General features: G+C 49.0%; 2 protein-coding genes across 3 annotated transcripts in view; one reads left to right on the top strand and one right to left on the bottom strand.

Moving 5' to 3' along the window:
* The window catches only part of LOC149345257 (PAT complex subunit CCDC47), a 41,581-nt gene extending 19,457 nt beyond the window's left edge, over nt 1-22,124 (top strand). For both annotated transcript variants that reach the window (XM_089546527.1, XM_089546526.1), the window contains exons 8-12: nt 4,356-4,438; nt 8,760-8,818; nt 12,343-12,452; nt 13,732-13,899; nt 21,359-22,124. In XM_089546527.1, the coding sequence (XP_089402653.1) occupies nt 4,356-4,438; nt 8,760-8,818; nt 12,343-12,452; nt 13,732-13,899; nt 21,359-21,430 (492 nt within the window). In that variant the 3' untranslated portion in view covers nt 21,431-22,124. The remainder of the gene's footprint in view (nt 1-4,355; nt 4,439-8,759; nt 8,819-12,342; nt 12,453-13,731; nt 13,900-21,358) is intronic.
* LOC149345258 (uncharacterized) lies at nt 586-22,022 on the bottom strand. The gene is made up of 2 exons (XM_089546528.1): nt 21,294-22,022; nt 586-2,251 (listed from the first exon to the last, which is right to left on the bottom strand). The coding sequence occupies exon 2, from the start codon at nt 1,955-1,957 to the stop codon at nt 920-922; it is 1,038 nt and encodes a 345-aa protein (XP_089402654.1). The 5' UTR covers nt 1,958-2,251; nt 21,294-22,022; the 3' UTR covers nt 586-919.
* Nucleotides 22,125-22,170: the final 46 nt, after the last annotated feature.

Below are 22,170 nucleotides of genomic sequence, written 5' to 3'. Positions count from 1 at the left end.
ATCTGTAAAACATCGCGATTAATCCAAGGAAGAGTAGGATTTCTTTTCTTTGTTTTGACGGGAACAAACTGTTTAATGCACAGTCTAACAATTTTTTCGAAATATTCAACAAGGTCATTAACGTCGCCGTCACGGCTGAGCGCGCAGAAGGCGTCGAAGCACTCGGCTAGTTTGTCGATTACGGAGTTGTCGTCTGCGTGATGGAAATCCGGAAATGACGTGAAGGAGTACTGTGGGTTACTAGAGAAGCGGGACAGGGTAAGGAGAACTGCTTCATGGTCAGAAATACCATCGACAACCGTACACTGAAACCCGGCGTCTATTAGGTTGGGGCTTAGAAAGATTAAGTCTAGCAATGAATTCAGCCTGGTGGGAAGCGTAACTATTTGAGTGAGTCCAAGAGAGAGTGAGAGATCCATCAACTCTTTTGCTAAAGAAGCGTCACGGCCAGAATAACACATCGATGGCCAGTGAATACCAGGCACGTTGAAATCACCCATGAAGATGATGTTTGATACTGAAAGGCTATGTATGAACTGACCAACAGAGTGCAAAACATCAGCAGAGGTTCCGGGGGTCGGTAAAAAACGCCAATAATAACAGTCTGTTTTTCTAAATAAAGCTTGCACCAAATTGACTCGGTGTTGCATGGAGCAGGAAGTATAGAAAATCTAAGATAAGAACGCAGAAGTAAAGCAGCACCACCTCCTTTGCCCTCATGCCTGTCAGCACGGATAGCAAGGTAACCAGGTGGGGTAAATTCAGAGTCATATATGTCAGGGTGTAGCCAGGTTTCAGTGATGCCAATAATGTGAGGGTCATGGGAGGACACAAGCGCGAGAAGATCAGGGAGTTTGTTTGAGATGCTTCTAGCATTAAGATTTAAGACAACGAGACTTGGTGGCGAGCTAGGTGAACGTCAACGGGGTAACGGAGGAAGCTCACTAGATTCGGTAGCTTCATGACAGGGTAACGAATGAAGCTCAGGAGATTCGGTCACATCGTGATGGGGGTCCCGTTTCAAGCTACTTGAAGCTTCATCCCATGTGTACCTGACATCATCAATGAAAGCGTGATTGTACCGAAGCTTCACTTTTGAACCACCGTCACGAAGCGAGGAAGATGCATTCCATATTTTCTTACGAAGGGCACGGACGCTCGCAGAGAAATCCTCAGTGATGTAAAAATCTTCCCCTTTGAGTTTCGATACGTTTTTCATGACAACAATCTTCTCACTGAAGTCGAGGATCCTTAGAATGACAGGTCGTGTACGTCCATCACTGGGTCTGCCGATGCGATGACAACGCTCAATGCGCGGACATTCTATGCGAAGATTTTCAGTAAATATTTTGCAGATTTTGGACAATAAACTGGCGCCATCTTCATCAGGACTCTCTTGTAGACCGTGCACAACAAGATTGTTCCGCCTTGACCGGTTTTCTAAGTCTTCATTCTTTACAACCAAATTGGATATTGTTTTTTTTAATGAGGTAATGTCCGAACGGAGGTTAGCGCTCAATGACTCAGAGGCTGAAGGAGTTGCAGATGATTCCAGTGATGAAACACGAGCTTCGAGGACATCAAGACGAGCGGAAAAAGTCTTCTTAATATCTGCAATGTCACTAGCGATTCGTTCTTGACCAGCAATCAGTTGCGAGAGCTGAGAAAGCATATCTGCGACCCCCGGAGTGGAGGACAAGTCAGTATTGGAACGCGTTGCCCGCTTCCCACTAAGATGTTTAGACGAGTTAGCTGAGACTGATCGTTTAGGGGGGCCTGGGTTTTGTTCAACGTCCCCGCTTTGTAGAAGGCGAGAAAAGCAAAATACAGCATTTGAACAGAAGGTAACAAAACTGTGTGGGCAGGAAAACAGCAGCAAACAACGATCATCAGATCGAACGCAGTGAGCGTTCTTTAGGTAACATACCTGCACGAAGAACATGCAACGATTAGGCATCTTGTAAAGGCTGCTGCCGTCCTGCCCACTGAAGCGGTACGCCGGTGCGGTCCGATTTATAGTCCGAGGAAGAGCTGACGTAGACCAAGGGCCGATGGTGATTGGACGGTGTAGACAGGCACGTGGGAAGCCGTCAGGTGCCCAGGGGAGCACGCCAGGTATATCACCAACAAGGGTGACATGGCAGTCCGTAGCGAAGCTGATGGTCCCATCCACGTGCCGCAAGCTTGATGGTTGCGCAGGCGCTCTTGAGTCGAAGTCGCAAAAAAGCGAAACAGCAACAGCCGCGAGGATCTGCACGAAGAACATGCAACGATTAGGCATCTTGTAAAGGCTGCTGCCGTCCTGCCGTCACGGAAGTAGCGAGCTATGCGTGGACCTCCACTGGTTCATCATCTTGCCCAGTGTAACCAGACTGCTCAGTGCCTCCTGAAATTGAGTTTGCTCAGCAATACATACTCCAGACGTTTGAATGAAGTACTCTGCACGCCGTGAAAGATAGGTACATGATGGACACGGAGAAAAAGAGGTCCATGTTCTTATTTTTTTTTACCCTGTTTTTATCAACAAAGGGAGGCCGAAGAACTGGGTGGGTTCTTGATGCTAAGAAAGTTTTCAAAGAATCTTGGTTAGGCCTTTTTGAACTGTCAAGGATAATGAGCTGTAGTTTTTGGACATTCATCTACGCTGTGAAATGACCCATACATGTTGGCTTTTCCTTCCTGGATCCATGAATGCATGTTTGAATTTTTCTTCATGATGCTTGGAAACAGTGAAGAACGATACTGTTCTCTCCAGCATTGGTGCTGCCCTAATGAAATCAGTCGGTGGCGGGGAGTTACTGGATGTGACTGCACTGGCTTTCTGGGCTCGGTGATTACCGAGTCATGTTGGTTAGGAAGGTGAATTGTGATGTAACTGCCTCCTCCCGAGCCAGCTGCCAGGAGTGCAGGGGGTACCCTGGTAGCATAGTGTTGTCCTTAATTAAAGGTGGCCCATTTGTGAGCATATGTATAAAGAAAGATTATTCACCCAATGATAGAATATGCCGTCATAATCTGGGATCCACTGCTGAATTGGAGTGAGTTCAGAAAAAAGCATCACGATTTATTTACAACTCATATGGTCGCACATCTATCAGTCATCTACTCAATCAAAGTGGTTTGTTTCCAGTCTCTCATAGAAACTGCATCTGTTGTTTGAAGTTCTTTTTTCAGTTAATCAAAGGCGAATACATTATTAACACCTCCAACACTTGATCATACTCATCCGGATATAACACAAGACAAGGGCAGCATTTTTCAATGACACCATTAAATGCAAGAGTTAACTCCTATAAGTATTCCTATTTCCCTGGAACGATTACAGACTGGAATAGTCTCAGCAATGATGCAGTATTGCAACTGTCACTAAAAATGTTTGAAGCCTATCTTTAGTTTCCTTATATCTTTTCCACCACATGATACTGCTGTTGCATTTGTATCATGTATTTTGCATTTGTTTCTTGTTTTATTCTTTTGTATAGTTGGTTTATAATTTTACTTTAACATCTTAAGAGCGTGTTTATTGTTTCCAGCATCTGTTTGCTTTTATATTGTATGCCCACCCTGCTAAGGTCTTGTAAAAGATCGTAGTATCAATAAATAAATAAATAAAAAATCGATATGACACCTAAAAGTCGCCCCTTATTATGCCAGGTGGAAACTAAACTTCAGTATGTACCTTACGTGTGTGCTGTGGGTTACGACTACTCTCTCTCTTACTGCTGTGTCACATAGACTGCGTTGACATCCATGTAAAGGAGGAATTAGTCTTTTGCCAAGTGTTCCTACGTGACTGCACATTGCAGGGGCTGGGAAAAAAAAAAGGAAAGGCGAAGCTGTGCGTTTTGATAAACCCGAGATTTTATACTGGTGTGCAGACTGTTGTACATGTGAACTGTTCGAAGCACATGTCATTAACAAAAAAGCAAATATATGTGTTAGTAATCCCTCATTATCACTCACTAACTCTAAGGTGTGATTTCTGAGCTGGTTGTTGTCCTCTCCTTCACTGTGTAGTATCTGCCATCTTTCATGGTAATAAATGCTTCCATCGCCCACAGGCTGCTCACACACCACTACTTTGCTGTGCAGATAAATTGTGCTGTGTGCGTGAATCCAAGTGATCATCGCATCAGGTGTCTGATCATCCCATAGAATTTTTGCCTTAAGCACTCCTTCGCTTATGCCACGTTGCTCTCAGCCATGGCTATCTTAAGATGCTGAGACCAGTGGAGTGCACCCGTGTGAATTGGTGCTGCTTGAGACCCCTTCTGGGCACCCTATAAAGTTGCCGCCAAGCAGAGGGCGGTGCCATGTCGGAGTGTGTGTCAGAGTTGTGGACGTGATGGGTGCAGGTGCTGTCGGTGATCAAGCGCTACGAGGAGTGCATTGACTACATCCACATGTCGGACCAGTACTCGGGACCCCGGCTGCAGGAGTGAGTATCTGAGGAGAGAACAAAGCATTCATCACTGGTGGGGCTCAGACCGGGCCTCTGCTGTGAATCTTGTTGTGATGCGAAACTGCCACAAGGAAACAGCTCAGCGCCGCCGCGGTGGCTCAGTGGCTATGGTGCTCGGCTGCTGGCCCGAAAGACGCGGGTTCGATCCCGGCCGCGGAGGCTGAATTTCTTTGGAGGAGAAATTTGAGGCCCGTGTACTGTGCGATGTCAGTGCACGTTAAAGAACCCCAGGTGGTCGAAATTTCCGGAGCCCTCCACTACGGCGTCTCTCATAGCCTTAGTCGCTTTGGGACGTTAAACACCATAAACCAAACCAAACCAAACCGAAACAGCTCAGCAGCGAGGAGGAATCCAGGGGAGATGTCCACACATGGGGAGCTGCAACAGGGGGCTTGGTATATGAGTGGTTCGGCTGACCTACTGGAAGGCCAGGACACCACCACCATTGAGCAGTGAGGCCCAATGGGAAGCGAAACGGAAAAATAAAAAAGAAAGGAGAGAGGGATGCAGAAAAAGGGCAAAAGGAGAAAGGGGGCAGAGAGCAAAGGGTTCCAGAGAATAGGTAAGAATAAACGATAATAAAAATGGAAGGAAAGGGAGAAAAGGATGGATAGGGAGGGGGTAGGGTGAAAGAAAAGATAAAGCTTATTATCATCATCATCAGCCCGACTACGCCCACTGCAGGGCAGAGGCCTCTCCCATGTCTCTCCCATTAACCCTGTCCTTCGCCAGCTGCGGCCACCGTGTCCCCGCAAATTCCTTAATCTCATCCGCCCACCTAACTTCCTGCCGCCCCATATGCTGCGTTTGCCTTCTCTTGGAATCCACTTCGTTACCCTTAAAGACCAGCGGTTCTCTTGCGGTTCTTACATGCCCTGCCCAAGCCCATTTCTCCCTCTTGATTTCAACTAGGATGTCATACACCCGCGTCTGTTCTCTCACCCACTCTGCTCTCTTCCGATCTCTTTTTCTCTACCATTTTTCCTTCCATAGCTTGTTACGTTGTCCTTCACTTCAGCTGAACCCTCTTTGTTAGCCTCCACGTTTCTGCCCCGCAGGTGAGTGCCGGTATGATACAGCTGTTGTATACTTTTCTCTTGAGGGATATTGGCTAACTGCCATTCATGATCTGAGAGAACCTGAAAAGTTATGATATAGAGCACTAAAAAGGCTGGTGTAATGTATTTGTATTTTTTGTATTTAAAAAAAAAATTGCACCGGATTCAGTCATCACTGCGCTTTCTCCATCCTTTTTCACATTATTACTTGGGCACATTTTTAGGTCTAGACATAACTGAATTGCTGCATTCTTTGCAGTTTTAATATATCTCTGCTTTGCATGTTGTGTACTGTCCATCGTAGGGTTATCGTTGAAGTTCTGCAGTGTTTGTTTCATTTGCAGAATGTATGTATTTTGTATAGCACACTGAATGTCTGCATCGTATCATGTTTCAGGCATTTCCCCTACAATATGTAGGAACCTATATCAATAAACATTTAAACTTCCTACCATAGCCTCAGTCGCTTTGGGACGTTAAACACCAATAAACCAAACCAAACCATTCCTTAGGAACCCTTTGCTCTACACCCCCCCCACCCCCCACCCCCTCTTTTAAGAAGTTTGCGTGTACACGGTGGCCGCAACTGGCGTAGGACAGGGTCAGTTGGAGAGACATGGGAGAGGCCTTTGCCCTGCAGTGGGCGTAGTCAGGCTGGTCATGATGATGATCATAAGCTTTATCTTTTCTTTCACCCTCCCTATCCATCCTCTTCTCCCTTTCTTTTCGTTTATTCTTACCATTTCTTAGGAACCCTTTGCTCTCCACTCCCTCCCCTTCCCCCCTTTCCTTTTGCCCATTTTCTGCATCCCTCTCTCCTTTCTTTTTTATTTTTCTTTTTCGCTTCCCATTGGGCCTTACTGCTCAATGGTGGCATTGTTCTGGCCTTCCGGTAGGTCAGCCGAACCACTCACACCAAGCCCCCTTGTTGCAGCTTCCCGTGTGTGGACATCTCCCCCGGATTCCTTATGGCAGTTTCACAGGTCAGCCGGTTCAGCAGCCATCATGCTGGAGGACAAGGTTCACAGCTGAGGCCCTGTCTGAGCCCCACCAGTCGCAGGCAGATGTTTGCCCAGACGCAGTCGTGTTCACATGGTGTTTTTAGGAAATCCATCTACTTGCACCCCCTGCCTACCGTGTGCACACTTGGAGCCATGTGCACACAAGTGCAACAGCAGTGCATTGCATAAAGACATAGTGAAAAATGTAGGGTCATTAACCAAGTCAAAGTTTAATTCAACACACTGGCGTTTTGGAAGCCCTACGGCTTCCTTGTTCACAATGGGGAAACCAGGCAGAAAGCATGCGCTTATGTCTTCTTCAAAATGCGCCGTAATGATCATGTGTAATCAGGTGGCAGATTCCCTTGCATCCAATTCAGTGTGCTGGGAGTGGTCTGAATCATCAGCGACTCTAGATACAAGCGTCTAGAAGTGATTCGTTCTCTGGCAAGCACACGTGCACCGTCCCAGTTGATGATGTGTTCAGCCAGAGTGTTAGCAGCGCTGCGTCCTCTCGCCACGTCATTTTTGTGCTGCTGGATCCGTTTGCACCAGTTTCCGGATTCCCCGATATAATTGTGGTCGCAATCTGCACTTGGAATCTTGTACACGACCCCAGGATATCTGTCAGGGGGAAGCGGGTCTTTCACATTCACGAGCTCGTGTCTAAGCTTGCTTGTTGGAACGTGGGCAACTTGCACATCGTGCTTTCAGAATACCTGACCAAGTGCTTCACTGATCTGTGGGATGTAAGGGATGGAGGCGCATTTTGGCTTGGAAGCATTAAAAACGTCAGAAGGGGGCAGGGAGGGGGAGGGGGAGGGGGAGGGGGAGGGGGGGGGGGGACGTCTATAGAGAACTACTATAGAAACTACTTATCCTTAGCCACAGAGGTCAAGCCTGCGACAGAATTCTTCCCCTCGAACTCAACATAAGCAGTCACTCCAAAAAAAAAAGCGAGGAGGGAGCAACAATATAGAGATAGAACATCCACCTTGTGTACCAGAGAACCGGAATCCCGGTACCACGCAATTCTCCACTGGATTAAAAAAAAAAATGCTTGTAGATGCAAGAATAGCATTTGGCGAACCTGATGTAGTACTTGGCCACAACCTCCTCTATGAATACACCATCAAGCCGCCATGGTGGCCGAGGGGTTACGGCGCTCAGCTGTTGACCCGAAAGACGCAGGTTCGATCCTGGCCACGGCGGTGCATTTCAGTGCAGGCAAAATTCTGGAGGCCCATGTACTGTGCAATGTCAGTGCATATTTAAGAGCCCCAGGTGGTGGAAATTATCTGGAGCCCTCCACTACAGCATTCCTCATGGCCTGAGTCGCTTTGTGACGTTAAACCCCACAAACCAAACCGAGTACGCCATTAATCCTTGGCCGTCACTCCACGGTGGTTGCAGCGCATCTGACCAAGGCAGCAGTCAGACCTGTGTAGCAGTAGAAGGTGCTAAGAATTACTGGCTCCAGACAGGCCGCCATTGGAAACTGAAGCGGCCGGAGTGGGTGAGGGAACAAAAGCGAGTCAAAGACATCCTAGTCGAAATCAAGAGGAAGAAGTGGGCTTGGGCAAGGCATGTAATGCGAAGGCAACATAACCACTGGTCCTTAAGGGTAACGGAGTGGATTCCATGAGGAGCAAGCCTAGCAGGGGGCAGCAGAAAGTTGGGTGGGCGAATGAGATTGAGAAGGTTAGAAAGTAATGACCGCAGATCTGAATCACGAGTGTGAAGTAACGAAGAATAAGAATGACGTTTTATGGTTTATGAGGGTTTAACATCCCAAAGCGGCTCAGGCTATGAGGGACGCCGTAGTGTAGGGCTCCGGAAATTTCGACCACCTGGGGTTCTTTAACGTGCACTGACATCTCACAGTACATGAGCCTCCAGAATTTCACATCCATTGAAATCTGATTGCCACGGCCAGAATTGAATCCGCGTCTTTCGGGTCAGCAGCCGAGCACCATAACCACTGAAGCACTGCGGCGGCGAATAAGAATGAGGTGGTGTGCATTTGATACAGAGCAAGGTTAATTGGAGAGATGCGGGAGCGGTCTTTGCCTTGCAGTGGGCATAGTCAGGCAGATGAAGATGACGATGGTGACGACAGCGGTTGGGCGTCTATGGCATGGTTTGGTTTTCATGCCTTCGGTTCGTTACAGCATTTGGGTAGTGTGGCAGAACTGATGCACAGTTGCTAAGCGGGCTATGTGTTGTGCTTTTCTGCAGGGACACCCAGCCAACCAAGTTGCCCGAGGTGAAGAAGGTGCTGCTCTTTGGATTCAACGGTCAGTGGCCTTGAGAGTGGGTGCCTTTGGTCACTCATAGTGGCCATAGGCATTGTGTGTATCTGAAGCCTGGTTTGTGACAGGCTGCCCACCGTGTTGTAGCCAACGTGCCAAGTGTATATATACAGTGGAGACCACTGTTATCATGCGGGACCTGATATAACCCGGCTTTAGCAGATCTGCCTCCTATAGGACTCAGTATAAAGTCGTGCCGCTTATTATGCGGGCACGCGACACATCCGTAATAGTGCGCTTTTTAATTCCACTTGCTGATGATGCGGCACAACTAGTGCACTTCCCTGCATGGCAGCGGGGGCTTCTGATGTCTGTTGCCGCTCACTCTGGGAAACAAGCTCAGCGATTGATGCTCGCTCCGATGGAAATGCGAGAGCGCGGTTCGTTTCCATGATCGGTGACATTCTGTTGCTTAGGCTACACTTTTTAGATTTCGCTTTTCAATTCAGTTCTTTCACCCATCGCAGGCACTGCTTCGTAGATGTTGTCTTCTTTGGTTGGTGTTGCTGCCACTTCTTGAAGGCATGACAGTCATCACGTTGTTTGCACCAAGAGTCCGTCTGCCGTCCGCCGCAGTGAAATCGCTTCTGTCGCACTGCGTGCAGTCTGCTATAACCAATTTAAGCGGGCACAGTGGGTTGCTTTGTGTTCAGTGATACAGAAAACCTTGAAAAGGAAGCTACCCATATGGCGTTTATTTTGACCCGAAGAAACAATGTTTTTGCTGTAGTGCAGTGCAACTTATATACCTACCCTTGAATGACACTGTAAACAGCTGTGGCTTGAATTTATCTCCCTGCTTTTTAATAGGCTTGAAATAAACCATCCGCCTTGTAAAACACGCCATACACGACATCATCACTCTGATTTACTGTGTGAGGTTTTTAGTTGGGGATATAAGTACGTTTTCCCTGTTTAACCATGGCTGACCCAGTTCAAAACCGCCGGACCCCACTGAGCGCATGCCGACCATGGCGGGCCTTGCTCTGAGAGAACAAATGAACGACACTCTGGCTGACACAAACAAGGCATTTATTGCTACAGCAACAATAAAGCCAGCTAGCAACAAAATTCACTGAGGAATTGAGGATGTCCGACTCACCAGCACGGTTACAAGTGAACGTTCACCCACGCTAGGGCAAGGGTGGGGAAACTCCGAGGCCGGACGGGACGAGCTGACGGGAACATGTTACCACCATGAGGTCGCTCGCCGGCAGAGAGTGGAGCCTTGTGCGTGAACATCCGCGCACTTCCCAGGTTCCCAGCCCAAAAGGACCGTCTCTCCTCCGTGCGCGCAGCTAGCACGCCGTCCGTGGCGCTAGTGTCGCTGCAACGCGGTCTCATCAAGAATGGTGGATCTTTACTCTGACTGGCAGCTGTGCACTGATTGCTGAGCAGTTTGCGACTGTAAGTTTTCAACCAAAACAATCTCACAGCCTCTGCGAGTGGGCCTGTAGAGGCGTTGCATTCTCTAGCTGGGCTAAAAATACATATGTTGGCTGCACTCAAGTGTTACCGGTACGGCAGTCATTATTGGAGGACCTGGATGGTGGTTGCGGTGCCAGTCCGAGCTGCAGCCATTTCATACCTCAGCCAGTGTACCTTCTGTGGATTGGCGAGACACGTTCACCAGGAACCTAACTTTTGAGAGCCAACGTGCAAGAGCCATGCCGAGTTTAGCCAAACAGTGGGGTTCATCGAGCAAAACATGGTGCAGTGCTTTCCTCCCATCTTGTATACCCAAGTGTAAGGCGCAGTTGTGACATGCTGGCCGATTGAAGGTGCCAAGGCACGTCTTTGTAAGTCTGCCCAGGAGAAACAGCAGGTCGGTGCTACATGTTTCAGGGGGTCCTTGGCAGCCAGAGCGGGGGCCAAGTGTGCGCCTGCCACATTCATTTATGCCAAGTTGGGCATAATTTTAATGCTCCCCTTGTTGTGGCCTATGCCTGCAGAAAATCTGCATCCAGTTCTTTTATTTCCTGGAAGTTGCCCACTAACGCTTGAAGACAGCTTACGAAGGCCCAGGTAGCTGTTGTAAGCAGACTGGCATGAAATGATTTGTTGAAAATTACAAATGAACCCGCATGATTTCACTTAAGTCTGATGAAAAATAATAATCCTGCAAAGCTTAACTGAGATGAGAAGAAAAAAGAAGACCATCGTTCCAAAAAGCCCACACAGTGCACTCTTGTGGGGTTTTCTATGTTATTGAGAATGGCGGGAAGATTGTGCTGTACAGGCTGTCATTTGTAACTCGGAAAATTGGTATTACTGACCTGGCTGTGTTACGCGTGTTAGCGCAAAGGTCTTTCCATTTCAGGTGCTGTACGCTCAGAGTAAGACTCGAAGTATTTTGGGGAAAAAAATTACTGAATCCTGGTGCAAAACTCTACACGATATCATACTTCGGTAAAACCACAAGCGCTTACTCAGGCTCACTCACAAAAGAAAACTCTACACGATATCATACTTCGGTAAAACCACAAGCGCTTACTCAGGCTCACTCACAAAAGATCTGTCAGCCTACGGGCTCACTCAAACTCACAATCACAGAGGCCCAGGCTCACTCGTACTCATGAACTCGGATTCATTTAGGCTGAGAACTCAAGTGGGCTCACTCAGACTCACCAGTCATCCGGGGTCAACTACTCATAGTGCCTCAGATTCATTCATTTCAGCTCGCGACTAATTTGGACTCGCTCATTTCAACTCACGACTCGTCTGGGCTCACTCATGTGGGCTCACTCGCACAGTTGAACTCATCACTCACCCAGGCTCACCTTTGACTCAGGACTCCTATAAACTCACACATCGGACAGCTGCATCATCCTTATGCCCAATGGTCCAAGTTTGACACCTAAAATGCCAAGAAAGTCGATAAAAACACGGTGATGCAGTGAGCTCTTAACTGCAGCTGCCCGTAGCCAGGTGTAGCTGAGAGGCTTAGAGCCCCGTAGCTTTTGCTCACAGGATGTAAAGATCTGAGGCCGCTGCATGTGTTCTGCAACCAGTTGAAATACAGCAAAGGAAGAGCTAGAGCAGCTGCAATACACCAAGCGACAGCTACTATTCAACAAGACAAAGCACGGCGACTAATCAGCTTCTCTCGCCTTTTTAGCAGTGTTCCAGAGTGCAGCAGCCACAAAAATTGCATACCATGAAACAGTGAAATTGCTATACATCATTGTCATCTCGATGAAATACATATTGAGTGCACAGGAAACTTGCCGTTATGCAAGTTACAAATTCGTGCCAAATTGGCATCATGGATTCATTTGGGACCGTGGGGTTGTTCAACATCACATCATGGACTTGATGGTTTTGATGGGCCCACACTGTGCCAGACTGACCCAGGTCATGATCTGAATGTGGGCCTGGACTCGCTTGTGACGCAGGCCATGATCTGAAAGGGGCCTGAGTGAGTCTGCTGACCTATGCATGATTTGCTCATGGATCCTGCAGTGCCTTGATTCTGTTCTCAGCTCAGGCAAACTTAACGCCCCTCGCAGTGCCTGGCATGGGCCGAGTGTCAGCCGAGACCATGGAGGAGATGCGGCCGCTCCTGCAGCTCGTCTTCTACTGTGTGGACAAGGTGCGCCGCTTCAAGCTCAGCAAGGAGGTCAGTGGCCCCCCATCCTGCCTGCTCTCTGTGTGGTCTCAGTTCAGCATGGCATCTTGGCACAGCTAAAAGCAGCAGTTGTGCAGTAAGAGCATTTAAAGGCACAGTGAAGAGAAATCTGAACTCGCCTTTTTACCGCGGGAACTCAATCTACACGTTCCAAACATCCTTAGAAAGTTTGAATTACTGTCCTGTGTGGCCGATTTTCATAATTTAAATCGGATTAAACGTCCCGGCTCCCGCCTTTTTTTGAACTCACCACTTACGTTAGGAGGAGTCAACTAATGCATGGAGTGCCTTTCAGGCAGTTGCGTGGCAGCTTCGGTTTCGCTTTTATTTTGTTTTTTAGGTTTTTGTAAATAAATAGATCCAGTCAGAGGCTACATAGCCACAAATTAGGCTCATGGAAATAAAATTAAGCATGGACTCTTTGCTTTCACCGAATGCTACGTATTGCTCCACCGATGGCAGAGCGGCAAGCCACCACGGGACTGGGTGAAAGGTTGGTAGACTCCTCCCACCGTCTGTGGCGAGTTCAAAAAGGGCAAGAGCCAGGGCATTTAATCTAATTTAATTTATGGAAATCGGCTGCACAGGACAATAATTCGAAGTTTCTAAGGGTGCCTGGAGTGTGTAGATCGAGTTCCCGCAGTAAAAAGAGTTCAGATTCCTCTTCAGTGCACCTTTAAGACCAGAGGCATGTGGCCAACGAACAGTGCAGCAATCTTGCTTTCAACGGTGCAATAGTGTTGCTTACTGTACTTACCCCATTCTAGCACTCCGAAAAAATAAACCCTAAAGTAGCATGCATGTTAGAATCAAATACAAACCGAAACGGCGCAAATTTCGTCCCACCCATCGTCATTGCCATTTCAAGAGGGTGCCGAAGCTGGTTGTTTCTGTCAGTGTCAGCAGCAATGCTCGTTGACTCTGGGAGCCTGGATTTGTTTTGTGTAGGCGCATTGCAACCATTGCGTCTACGCACTTCCTGACTGAGATGGCAGGGGCCGTCTGCCTCTTGCACAAGTTTTTCATTTTTCTCGATCACAAATAATTTGTGCGCGTTAGAAATGGGGATGTAAGTTTTTTTTTTCTTCTTGTTGACTGTGAAACTTGGGTGCGCATTATTAGAATTCGGGGCGTGCCAGAATCGGGTAAGCACGGTGTGTCTTATCGTCATTCAAGAACCAAAGAAAAGGTTCTCAGAGCGCAGCCTGTGCTGTGTCCCCCCTGCTCTTCGACCGGGCTACAAAGGGAGTGGTGGGGACGTCGTATGCAGGCCAAGCAGAAGAGTGACCGCAACCGGCTCAAGGTGGAGGAGGAGTTCCTCAAGACCACGCATGCCCAGCGCCAGGAGGCGGCCCAGCTCAAGCGGGAAGAGCGCCGCCGGGTCGAGAAGGAGCGCATCATGAACGAGGAGGACCCGGACAAGCAGCGCAAGTGGGAGGTGAGAGCACTGCATGCCCGCTCTTACGTTCCCAGCTGCTGCCTCCCCATAGAAAGCCATGCAGTACAAACTCTGCTGTTAAAGGGTCAGTCTGCTGAATTTTATCGGCCATATTTTCTTTGCGGCAACCGACAGCTCTTTACCCAAATTACTGTTTAGCAAGGTGTGGGGCCAAGAAGTGCGGTAGAACATTTTAAAATAGAATTTTTTGATGTGGGAATGCACCTGTATGAGATGGTAGACTCATCAGGCAACCATGAAAATACGAACGTCATAGCACTTTACAAAGTGCAATTTTCAAGTGCTGAGATGATTGAAAGAAATCAGGACTGAAAGGATATCGGTTATATACCGTATAAACGCGTGTAAGGGCCGCACTTTTTTTTCCAGATTCGGGGGCCAATTTTCGGGGTGCGGCCCTTACACGCGACGTGCGAAAAAAAAAGAAATTTTTAAGCAAAAACACACCAATCAGGGAATGAGCGGCATTTATTCTACGTTCAGTCGTCACTCACGGAGTATTTCAACTCTGAGCTATAGTGCCTAGAATATACTGCCAGTATATTCTAGGCACTATGTCTGAGCTGGTGCTGTGCCCTGGTGCACGCTCATCCCAAAGAAGCCGCGCAGCATGTCCGCTGTCAACGTGTAGCGGTTGTTCCGCATTTCCATCACATAGCAGAGCAGCTCTTCTTCCAGTTCAGGAAACTCGCGCGGCACGCCTCGGAAAGCGCGCTTTTTGCAGCTTGTGTTTCTCTTTTGGTTGCACGATCAACGGACGCACTTCTCGGCCACGTCGAATTCCCTGTCCGCCGCACGCTTACGCTTGCCGCATTCGAGAGCTAACTCCCAGCCATGTAACTGATAAGGTGTTTGCCCATCGTGCTAAAACTGCATTAACCGGCGGCAGCACGCGAAAGCCACAACTATGGTGAACGCGCTAACACGCCATAAAAGGCTGAAGCTGGCGATACTGATGCCGATGTAGATAACGCAAGGAGGAAGGAAAGAAAGATGCCGATGTAGATAATGCATGGAGGAAGGAAAGATAACGGGAAGTCGCGGGGGAGAAAAAATTGCCGATAATGATGGCTGCGGCCTCGGGCGCCATCCATGGACGGTTTTTGGAAGCTCTTGTGCGCGTGCTTGGCCTCCGTGATCAAGCGCTCCACAATCGAGCGAACCGTTGTCCACAGCCGGAGCCAATCGCGGAGGCCACGGCGCGTGCGTTTAGAAGGCTATTCCCGCCTGGGTCATGGAAAGTTCGGGTGCGGCCCTTACACGGATTTATTTTTCTTTAAAGATTTCCTTCGTGAAAACGGGGTGCGGCCCATACACGGGTGCGGCCCTTACACGCGTTTATACGGTATGTCTTTTAAGGCACAAAGCTGGGCTAGTTGGTGTTTGGATTGAGAGGACATAGCAGTAGCGCTAAACAACAGGGACGACAGGGTTGTCCCTTATGTATGTCGCAATTATGCGAAGCCGTATTTTGTCATTAATAAAATACAGGAACATGAGCACCATGACCCTGAGAGGGTGCAGCAATCAATCCAATCTAAGACGAAGTGGCTAGTTGCGGTGCACATGGTGTCTTGTTTGACAGGCAGTATGTCAGGCTTGCAGAATGAGCGAACTTGAAAAGAGAATATTGTCAAGGATGAATGAACAAAAATTTGGCAGTGTCGGACGGTAATGTGCATTGTGTCATCTTGAACATCTTCACGGCCGTTTGTAAGTACTTTATGCCATTGGAACACTTGCAATCTGGACATTGCATCTTTCCCGCATGCTGTCTTGATCGTGCTGAATGTCTCAGTAGGTGATTTACTCAGTTTAACGCAAAGCTTCACCGCATACCGCCGTTCCAACGCTCGCTCCGTGGTTTTGTCGACGCAGCGACAAAACAAGGGCACACGCTGAAACACGTCCACTCGCTTTGCCTGCTCAAAGCCAACTGAGCTCATCGTATTGTGACGCTGAAGGTTCCCCCTCCTTCCTCCAAAACCGGTTTGCCATGCCACGACTTGTCTCGTTACTTTCGGGACAGACCCTGCATATACTGAAGAAAGCAATCATCATCATCAGACCACACCCACTGCAGGGCAAAAGCCTCTCCCATGTCTCTCCAATTAACCCTGTCCTTCGCCAGCCGTGGCCACCATATTCCCTCAAATTTCTTAATCTCATCCGCCCACCTAACTTTCTGCCGTCCCCTACTACGTTTGCCTTCTCTTGGTATCCACTCCGTTACCCTTAAAGGTGCACTGAAGAAGAATCTGAACTCGCCTTTTTGCCACGGGAGCTCGATCTACACGTTCCGAGCATTCTTAGAAACTTCAACTTATTGCCCTGTGTTGCCGATTTCTCTAATTAAATCGAATTAACGTCCGGCTCTCGCCTTTATTTTTGAATTCTCCCTCGTACGGTGAGCGGAGTCGACCAACGCGTGGAGTGCCTTGCAGCCAGCTCCGTGGAGGCTTTGCTTTCGCTTTATGTTGTTTCTAAGGTTTCCGTGAATACTAAATAGTTTCATTCGCATATAATATAGCCGCAAAATAAGCCCGCAGAAATAAAAATACGCGCGGACTATTTGCTTCTGCGGATTACTACGTATTACTCCGCCGATGGCAGAGCGGCAAGCCGCCACGGGACTGGGTGAAAGGCACTCCGCGCGTTGGTCACCTCCGCCCACCGTACGAGGGAGAATTAAAAAAAAAAAGACGGGAGCCGGGCATTAATTCGATTTAATTAGGGAAATCGGCCACACAGGTCAATAAATCGGAGTTTCTAAGAATGCTCAGAACGTGTAGATTGAGTTCCCGCGGCAAAAAGATGAGTTCAGATTCCTCTTCAGTGCACCTTTAAGGACCAGTGGTTATCTTGCCTTCGCATTACATGCCCTGCCCAAGCCCACTTCTTCCTCTTGATTTCGACTAGGATATCATTAGGTAACCCGCGTTTGTTCTCTCACCCACTCTGCCTGTTTCCGATCTCTTAACGTTACACCTATCATTTTTCTTTCCATGGTTTGTTGCATAGTCCTTAACTTAAGCAACACTTGTTGTTGGGCTAGTTGGTAATACATACTTCTGAAGGAACCAGCGCACAAAACACAACGGACAAGAAAAAGGCGGTACACGACGGACAGGAGCGCTGAACTTACAACTTTATTTCGGAAGTAAAGATGCAACGTATATATACAGCCATGTCAGGGACTTCCGAAATAAAGTTGTAAGTTCAGCGCTCCTGTCCGTCGTGTACCGCCTTTTTCTTGTCCGTTGTGTTTTGTGCGCTGGTTCCTTCAGAAGTACCTTAACTTAAGCTGGACCCTCTTTGTTAGCCTCCACGTTTCTGCCCCATAGGTGAGTGCCGGTAAGATATAGCTGTTGTATACTTCTCTGTTGAAGGATATTGGTAAACTGCCAGTCATGATCTGAGAGAACCTGCCATATGCGCTCCACCCCATTCCTATTCTTCTAGTCATTTCCCTCTCATGATCTAGGTCAGCTGTCACTACCTGCCCTAAATAGACATACAGTAAAAGCTCGTTAATTCGACACTGACGGGACCGCGAAAAATTGTCGAATTATCCGAATGTCGAATTATCGAATGAACAACAAAAAACAACATTTGCCGCAACAGGACGTATACCTTTATTTGGCAAGGAAATCTGTAATCACCATCTGCTTTTTCGAGCGAATTTGAGCGACTACGATAGCTCTAACAGCTGCCAGGTGCTCCGCGGCACACGCGCCGTCAGGGATTTGTTCACAGAAGTCCTCCCGCACGGACAAGGCTTCTGCGGCTTCTTTCACCGTGCACTTCGGCATTTGGGACAACTGCTCACAATCGTAAATCGTCGTCGTTGTCAGCGCCTGTCACTTTAATTATTTCATCCTCGGTCAGCTGACAGGACACAAAGGCGAGGCGCGCAGGCCCTGCGCGCTACCCACCCGAAAGCAGCGCGGGGAGGAGGTGGGGAGGAGGTGAAGGGAGCGCGGCTCCCCGCTTATCTGTTTTTTCAGCCAGCGTCCGCGGGGACGGCGTTGTTGCTGGGACGCGCGTCTTATCTTTTCTCTTTATCTTTCCTCTGATCTTTTAACTCTCCTCTATCTGCACATGGCAGCGGTGGTGGCTCGGCTGAGCCAGTAGGCAATCCCTTGCAATTTCCTTTCACCCTTCTCTCAGTCGCAACAAAACAGCAACAACAAGCAGCGCAGTAAACACGCTGGCAAAGCGCGCATTTACCAAAAAAGGCGCCGTAAATAACCGCGATCCTAGCGACTGCTGCGACACAACAAAGCACAAAAAAAAGACGCCAGCCGCTTCGGCCGCCGCTAACTCGCTTCCTCCGATGGATGGATGATATGACCATACAGATGGCCTATCAGCCGTACAGTAGCGCCGCTCATGGCAGTGTTTTTTTCTTTTTGCTCTCGGCAAACCGGCTTGGCGGGCTGCGGAGTGAAGTCGAATTAACCGACGCACGGCAAAATTTGTTCGAATTAACGAGAGTTTCGCCCCATAGACTCCTATGTATAATTGTAGGGACCTCGCGCGCGCGTCGAATTATCCGATTTTCCGAATTAACGGGGGTCGAATTAACGAGCTTTCACTGTATACATAGGTTGCACGTGTCGTCACTTCCGCCCCCATCAAGCGCTTGCGGCCATGCTGCCGAACCATTCGGCCGTCCCCGCCCGTCCGCCCTGCGATGCCGGACCACTCCTCGGACGCTTTGGATTGTTTTCTTACCTTTCGAATGCGATGCCTGCTCCACAGAGGAATGAACCGTTCAGTGAAGGCTACTTGTCTGAATTTATTCGATCGGCGCGTGTAGCTACGCAGACGAAGTGAAAATTAGCGACGATACAGATCCGTACACGCTGCGACCTGGAGTCGACGCGACGATGGGCGTTGATGTGTTCCTCGAAGTGGCCCACGGGGGATATCGTGTACTCCTTCCAGCTTTGTGAAGTTGGAAAAAATGAAAGCCTTCGAATCAATGGGACCACACAATGATTTCTACAGCAGGTGGGTGAGAAGCCTGTCTGCGATGCGCAAGCAACGAGACGAAAAGCTCGGCCTCGGCACGCCGCTTTCTCTGCCGTCATTGCTCGCTGCGGTCGCAGCGATCCGAAAAGGATTGCCTATTCCTGTAGCTAGGATGCAGCGACACGGGACCCAGTCTGGGTTTGTGTTTTCAGACAAATTAGATGGCGTCAATCAAAACAGCAACATTCAAGAATGCAGCCACTGCTTCCCACGTTTTCGTTGAAAGGGGGTTTCTGCAGAAATGGTGCAAGGCGTGGTGTTCACAGCGGGCGACACAAAACGGCGAGCAGCGCAGAAGACGGCCAGTCCAACCCAAGCGATCTCGTGCAGAGCGGCGGCACTTCGTCTTTCAGCGACGCTTCGTCGTCGTTGGCGCTACGGCAGCGATCGGCCTAGGCGGTATCAAGCGCGCCCGTCGTGGTTCGCTACATCGTAAACATTAAGTTGACGACACAAGCCTCTTACCTGTCACAAAGTGCACTCCGAACACAATTAAATTTGGGTTGTCGGGGTCCAAATCATCGCGCTTAATGCGAGCCAGCCACAGCTCGCGCAGATTCCTACTGTGTCATGGAGCGCTCGCACTTGCATGCCTGCGATTATCTTGCGAATGCAGATGAAGTTCGTGTTAATCGGCTTCTTGTTTCGCCTGGAGCTGCCGCTACAGTCATAGCAGCCAAGGGTGGCACACAAAACCATACCGAATCTACGGATGGACGAGAACCGACACGATGCGAGCTAACACAGGCAGCGGAAAGCTAGAGGCGGCCTGGCAGTGGTTCGGCAGCATGGCCGACTCGCAACCGACTGCCACCGGATGTGACGTCGGTGCAAGCTATGTATTCTCTTACTAATAACAGTGCCTGATTCACTGTGAAGTGAGGGGCCTCGCTTCAGAGTGTGCTGTGTTGGCTATGCTACCTCTTTGAGGGCTGAAAAGCTGCATGCGCTGAACTCTTTCTGCTGTAGACAGACAGGTAACTCCAATGTTTAGCAAACACATGAGACCATACCGTTCTGGCCCACATCTCATTGCTAAATTGCCGTATAAATGTGTGTAAGGGCCGCACCCCGTTTTCCCGAAGGAAACGCTTAAAAAAAAAATAAATCCGTGTAAGGGCCGTACCCGAACTTTCCATGACCCAGGCGTGAATAGCCTTCTAAATGCACGCGCCGTGGCTTCCACGATTAGCTCCAGCTGCGAGCAACGTGCGCTTGATCATGGAGGCTACGCGCGCACAGGAGCTTCCAAGTGGTTTCCAATGGATGGCGCCCGAGGCCGTGATGATCATCATCATCAAAATTTTTCTCCGCCGCGATTTCCCGCTATCCACATCTGCATCAGTACCAGCCTTTTGTGGTGTGTTAGCGTGTTCGCCGTAATAGTTGTGGTTGTGGCTTTCGCGTGCTGCCACCGAGCGTTGCAGTTTTAGTACGATGGGCAAGTGCCTTAATAGCTACACAGCTGGGAGGTAGCTCTCGAACCTGGCAAGCGTGCGACGGGCAGGAAATTCAGCGTGGTCGAGAAGTGCGTCCGATGATGGTGCAACCAAAAGGGAAACACAAGCTGCAAAAAGTGCGCTTTCCGAGGCAAGTCGTGTGAGTTTCCCGAACTAGAAGAAGAGCTGCTCTGCTATGTAATGGAAGTGTGGGACAACAGCTACGCGTTCACAGCGGACATGCTGCACGGCTTCTTTTGGGATGAGCGTGCCCCAGAGCACAGCACCAGCTCAAGAGTCGAAATACTCTGTGAGTGACGATTGAACGTAGCATAACTGTTGCTCATTCCCTGGTTTGTGTTCTTACTTTAAAAAAAAAACAAAAAAATTTTCACACATCACGTGTACGGGCCGCACCCCAAAAATTGGCCTTTGAATCTAGAAAAAAAAGTGTGGCGCTTATAAGGTAGTACCAGGGAGGGCTCCTGCTGCTGCACAGCTTCTGTTCTTCACTGTGTTGATAAACTATCACTGTTGCACTGATGTTGATTGGGTGTTTCCTTACGGCTCGGCAGCATCCATTTACCCTTCAGCAAGCACCACGGTGTCTGCTCACCATGGGCAGGTGACAAGCGACACCCTTAACATTTGTGCACTGTCCTGATTGGTTGAGAAGGCCTGTAACTTCCGGGTTAAGGTGTGAAAGTGTTGAGGAGGCCTAGCAAGACCCAGCGAGCGGTGCACTGCCGCTCTCCGGCACTACCGTCGAACTATTTTGCGACCCCCTTCAAGTTCAGTATATCCACAGCTGACTGTATATACAATGCCCCCCCCCCCCCCCCCCCAAATTGTAAAATATCCTTTGGGGGATGTGAGTACTACATGGGGCTCCCTTACTTTTAGTGCAAAAGCTGTGCTGGCAGCCCTTCCTCAGCAGCGTTTCTCTGTGGCTTCCCTTTCAGGAGCGGGAACACCGCCGAGAGCTCAAGCGCCGCACACCCAAGATGAAGCAGCTCAAGGTGAAGACACTGTGATTCCCCCCCCATTGTGGGTCCTTGCGGCAGCCGTCCAGTGGAGTGGCAGGAAGACTGTGGCAGCCAACACGCTGTGTGTGGCCATTGTGGTGCACGCCCAGAAGAACGTCGTCCCTCTCTTGGGATAGTGGTACCTGTGCATGGACGTTGCAAGCACATTTCAATCAGTCACTTTGACAGCGGCCGTTTTTGCTACCATACAGCGGTTCCAGTTCGCTTAGGGGGAAAAATCTTCCGAGGCACAATGAGTACTGCACAGCTGATCTTGATGACCTCGTTTGCCTTGGCAGGTGACACGAAAGTTGTTGGAACACTGCAGTGATTGCCACTAGAGCGACACTTGGATCACAAGCATTTCAGGGCATGTTGCAGGGCCACACACATGGACAAGCACCCGCTGGCCTTGGGCACTGTGAGCCAATTTTGTCCATAGCATGTGCTGTGAATTATAACAAGCCACTCTTGCCTCACCTAGTGTGAGTGACGTAAAGAGCGGCTGTAGTAGCTTGGGCCAACTCTGAGTTCTACAGCTGATTTAAGCTCTAATTGCCGCAAACATTGACACCACCACGTCTTGCATAAAGCTGACACATGGCCCTAGGTCCTTAGTGTCTGGTATGTACATAAGTCTTCCAGTTACCTTCTGCAAATCACCTTGTGGGATAAATAAACTGTGGTCATGGCTTTTTTTTTTTCACTTGCTGTCCTGTCTCGTTGAAATAACAACTTCATACTTGTGC

Source organism: Amblyomma mixtum, chromosome 5 (genome assembly GCF_055824585.1).
Source record: "Amblyomma mixtum isolate Tamu chromosome 5, ASM5582458v1, whole genome shotgun sequence".
Classification (NCBI taxonomy): domain Eukaryota; kingdom Metazoa; phylum Arthropoda; class Arachnida; order Ixodida; family Ixodidae; genus Amblyomma; species Amblyomma mixtum.
The sequence above is the reverse complement of the archived record's forward strand: the minus strand, read 5'-3'. Positions and strand labels throughout refer to the sequence as shown.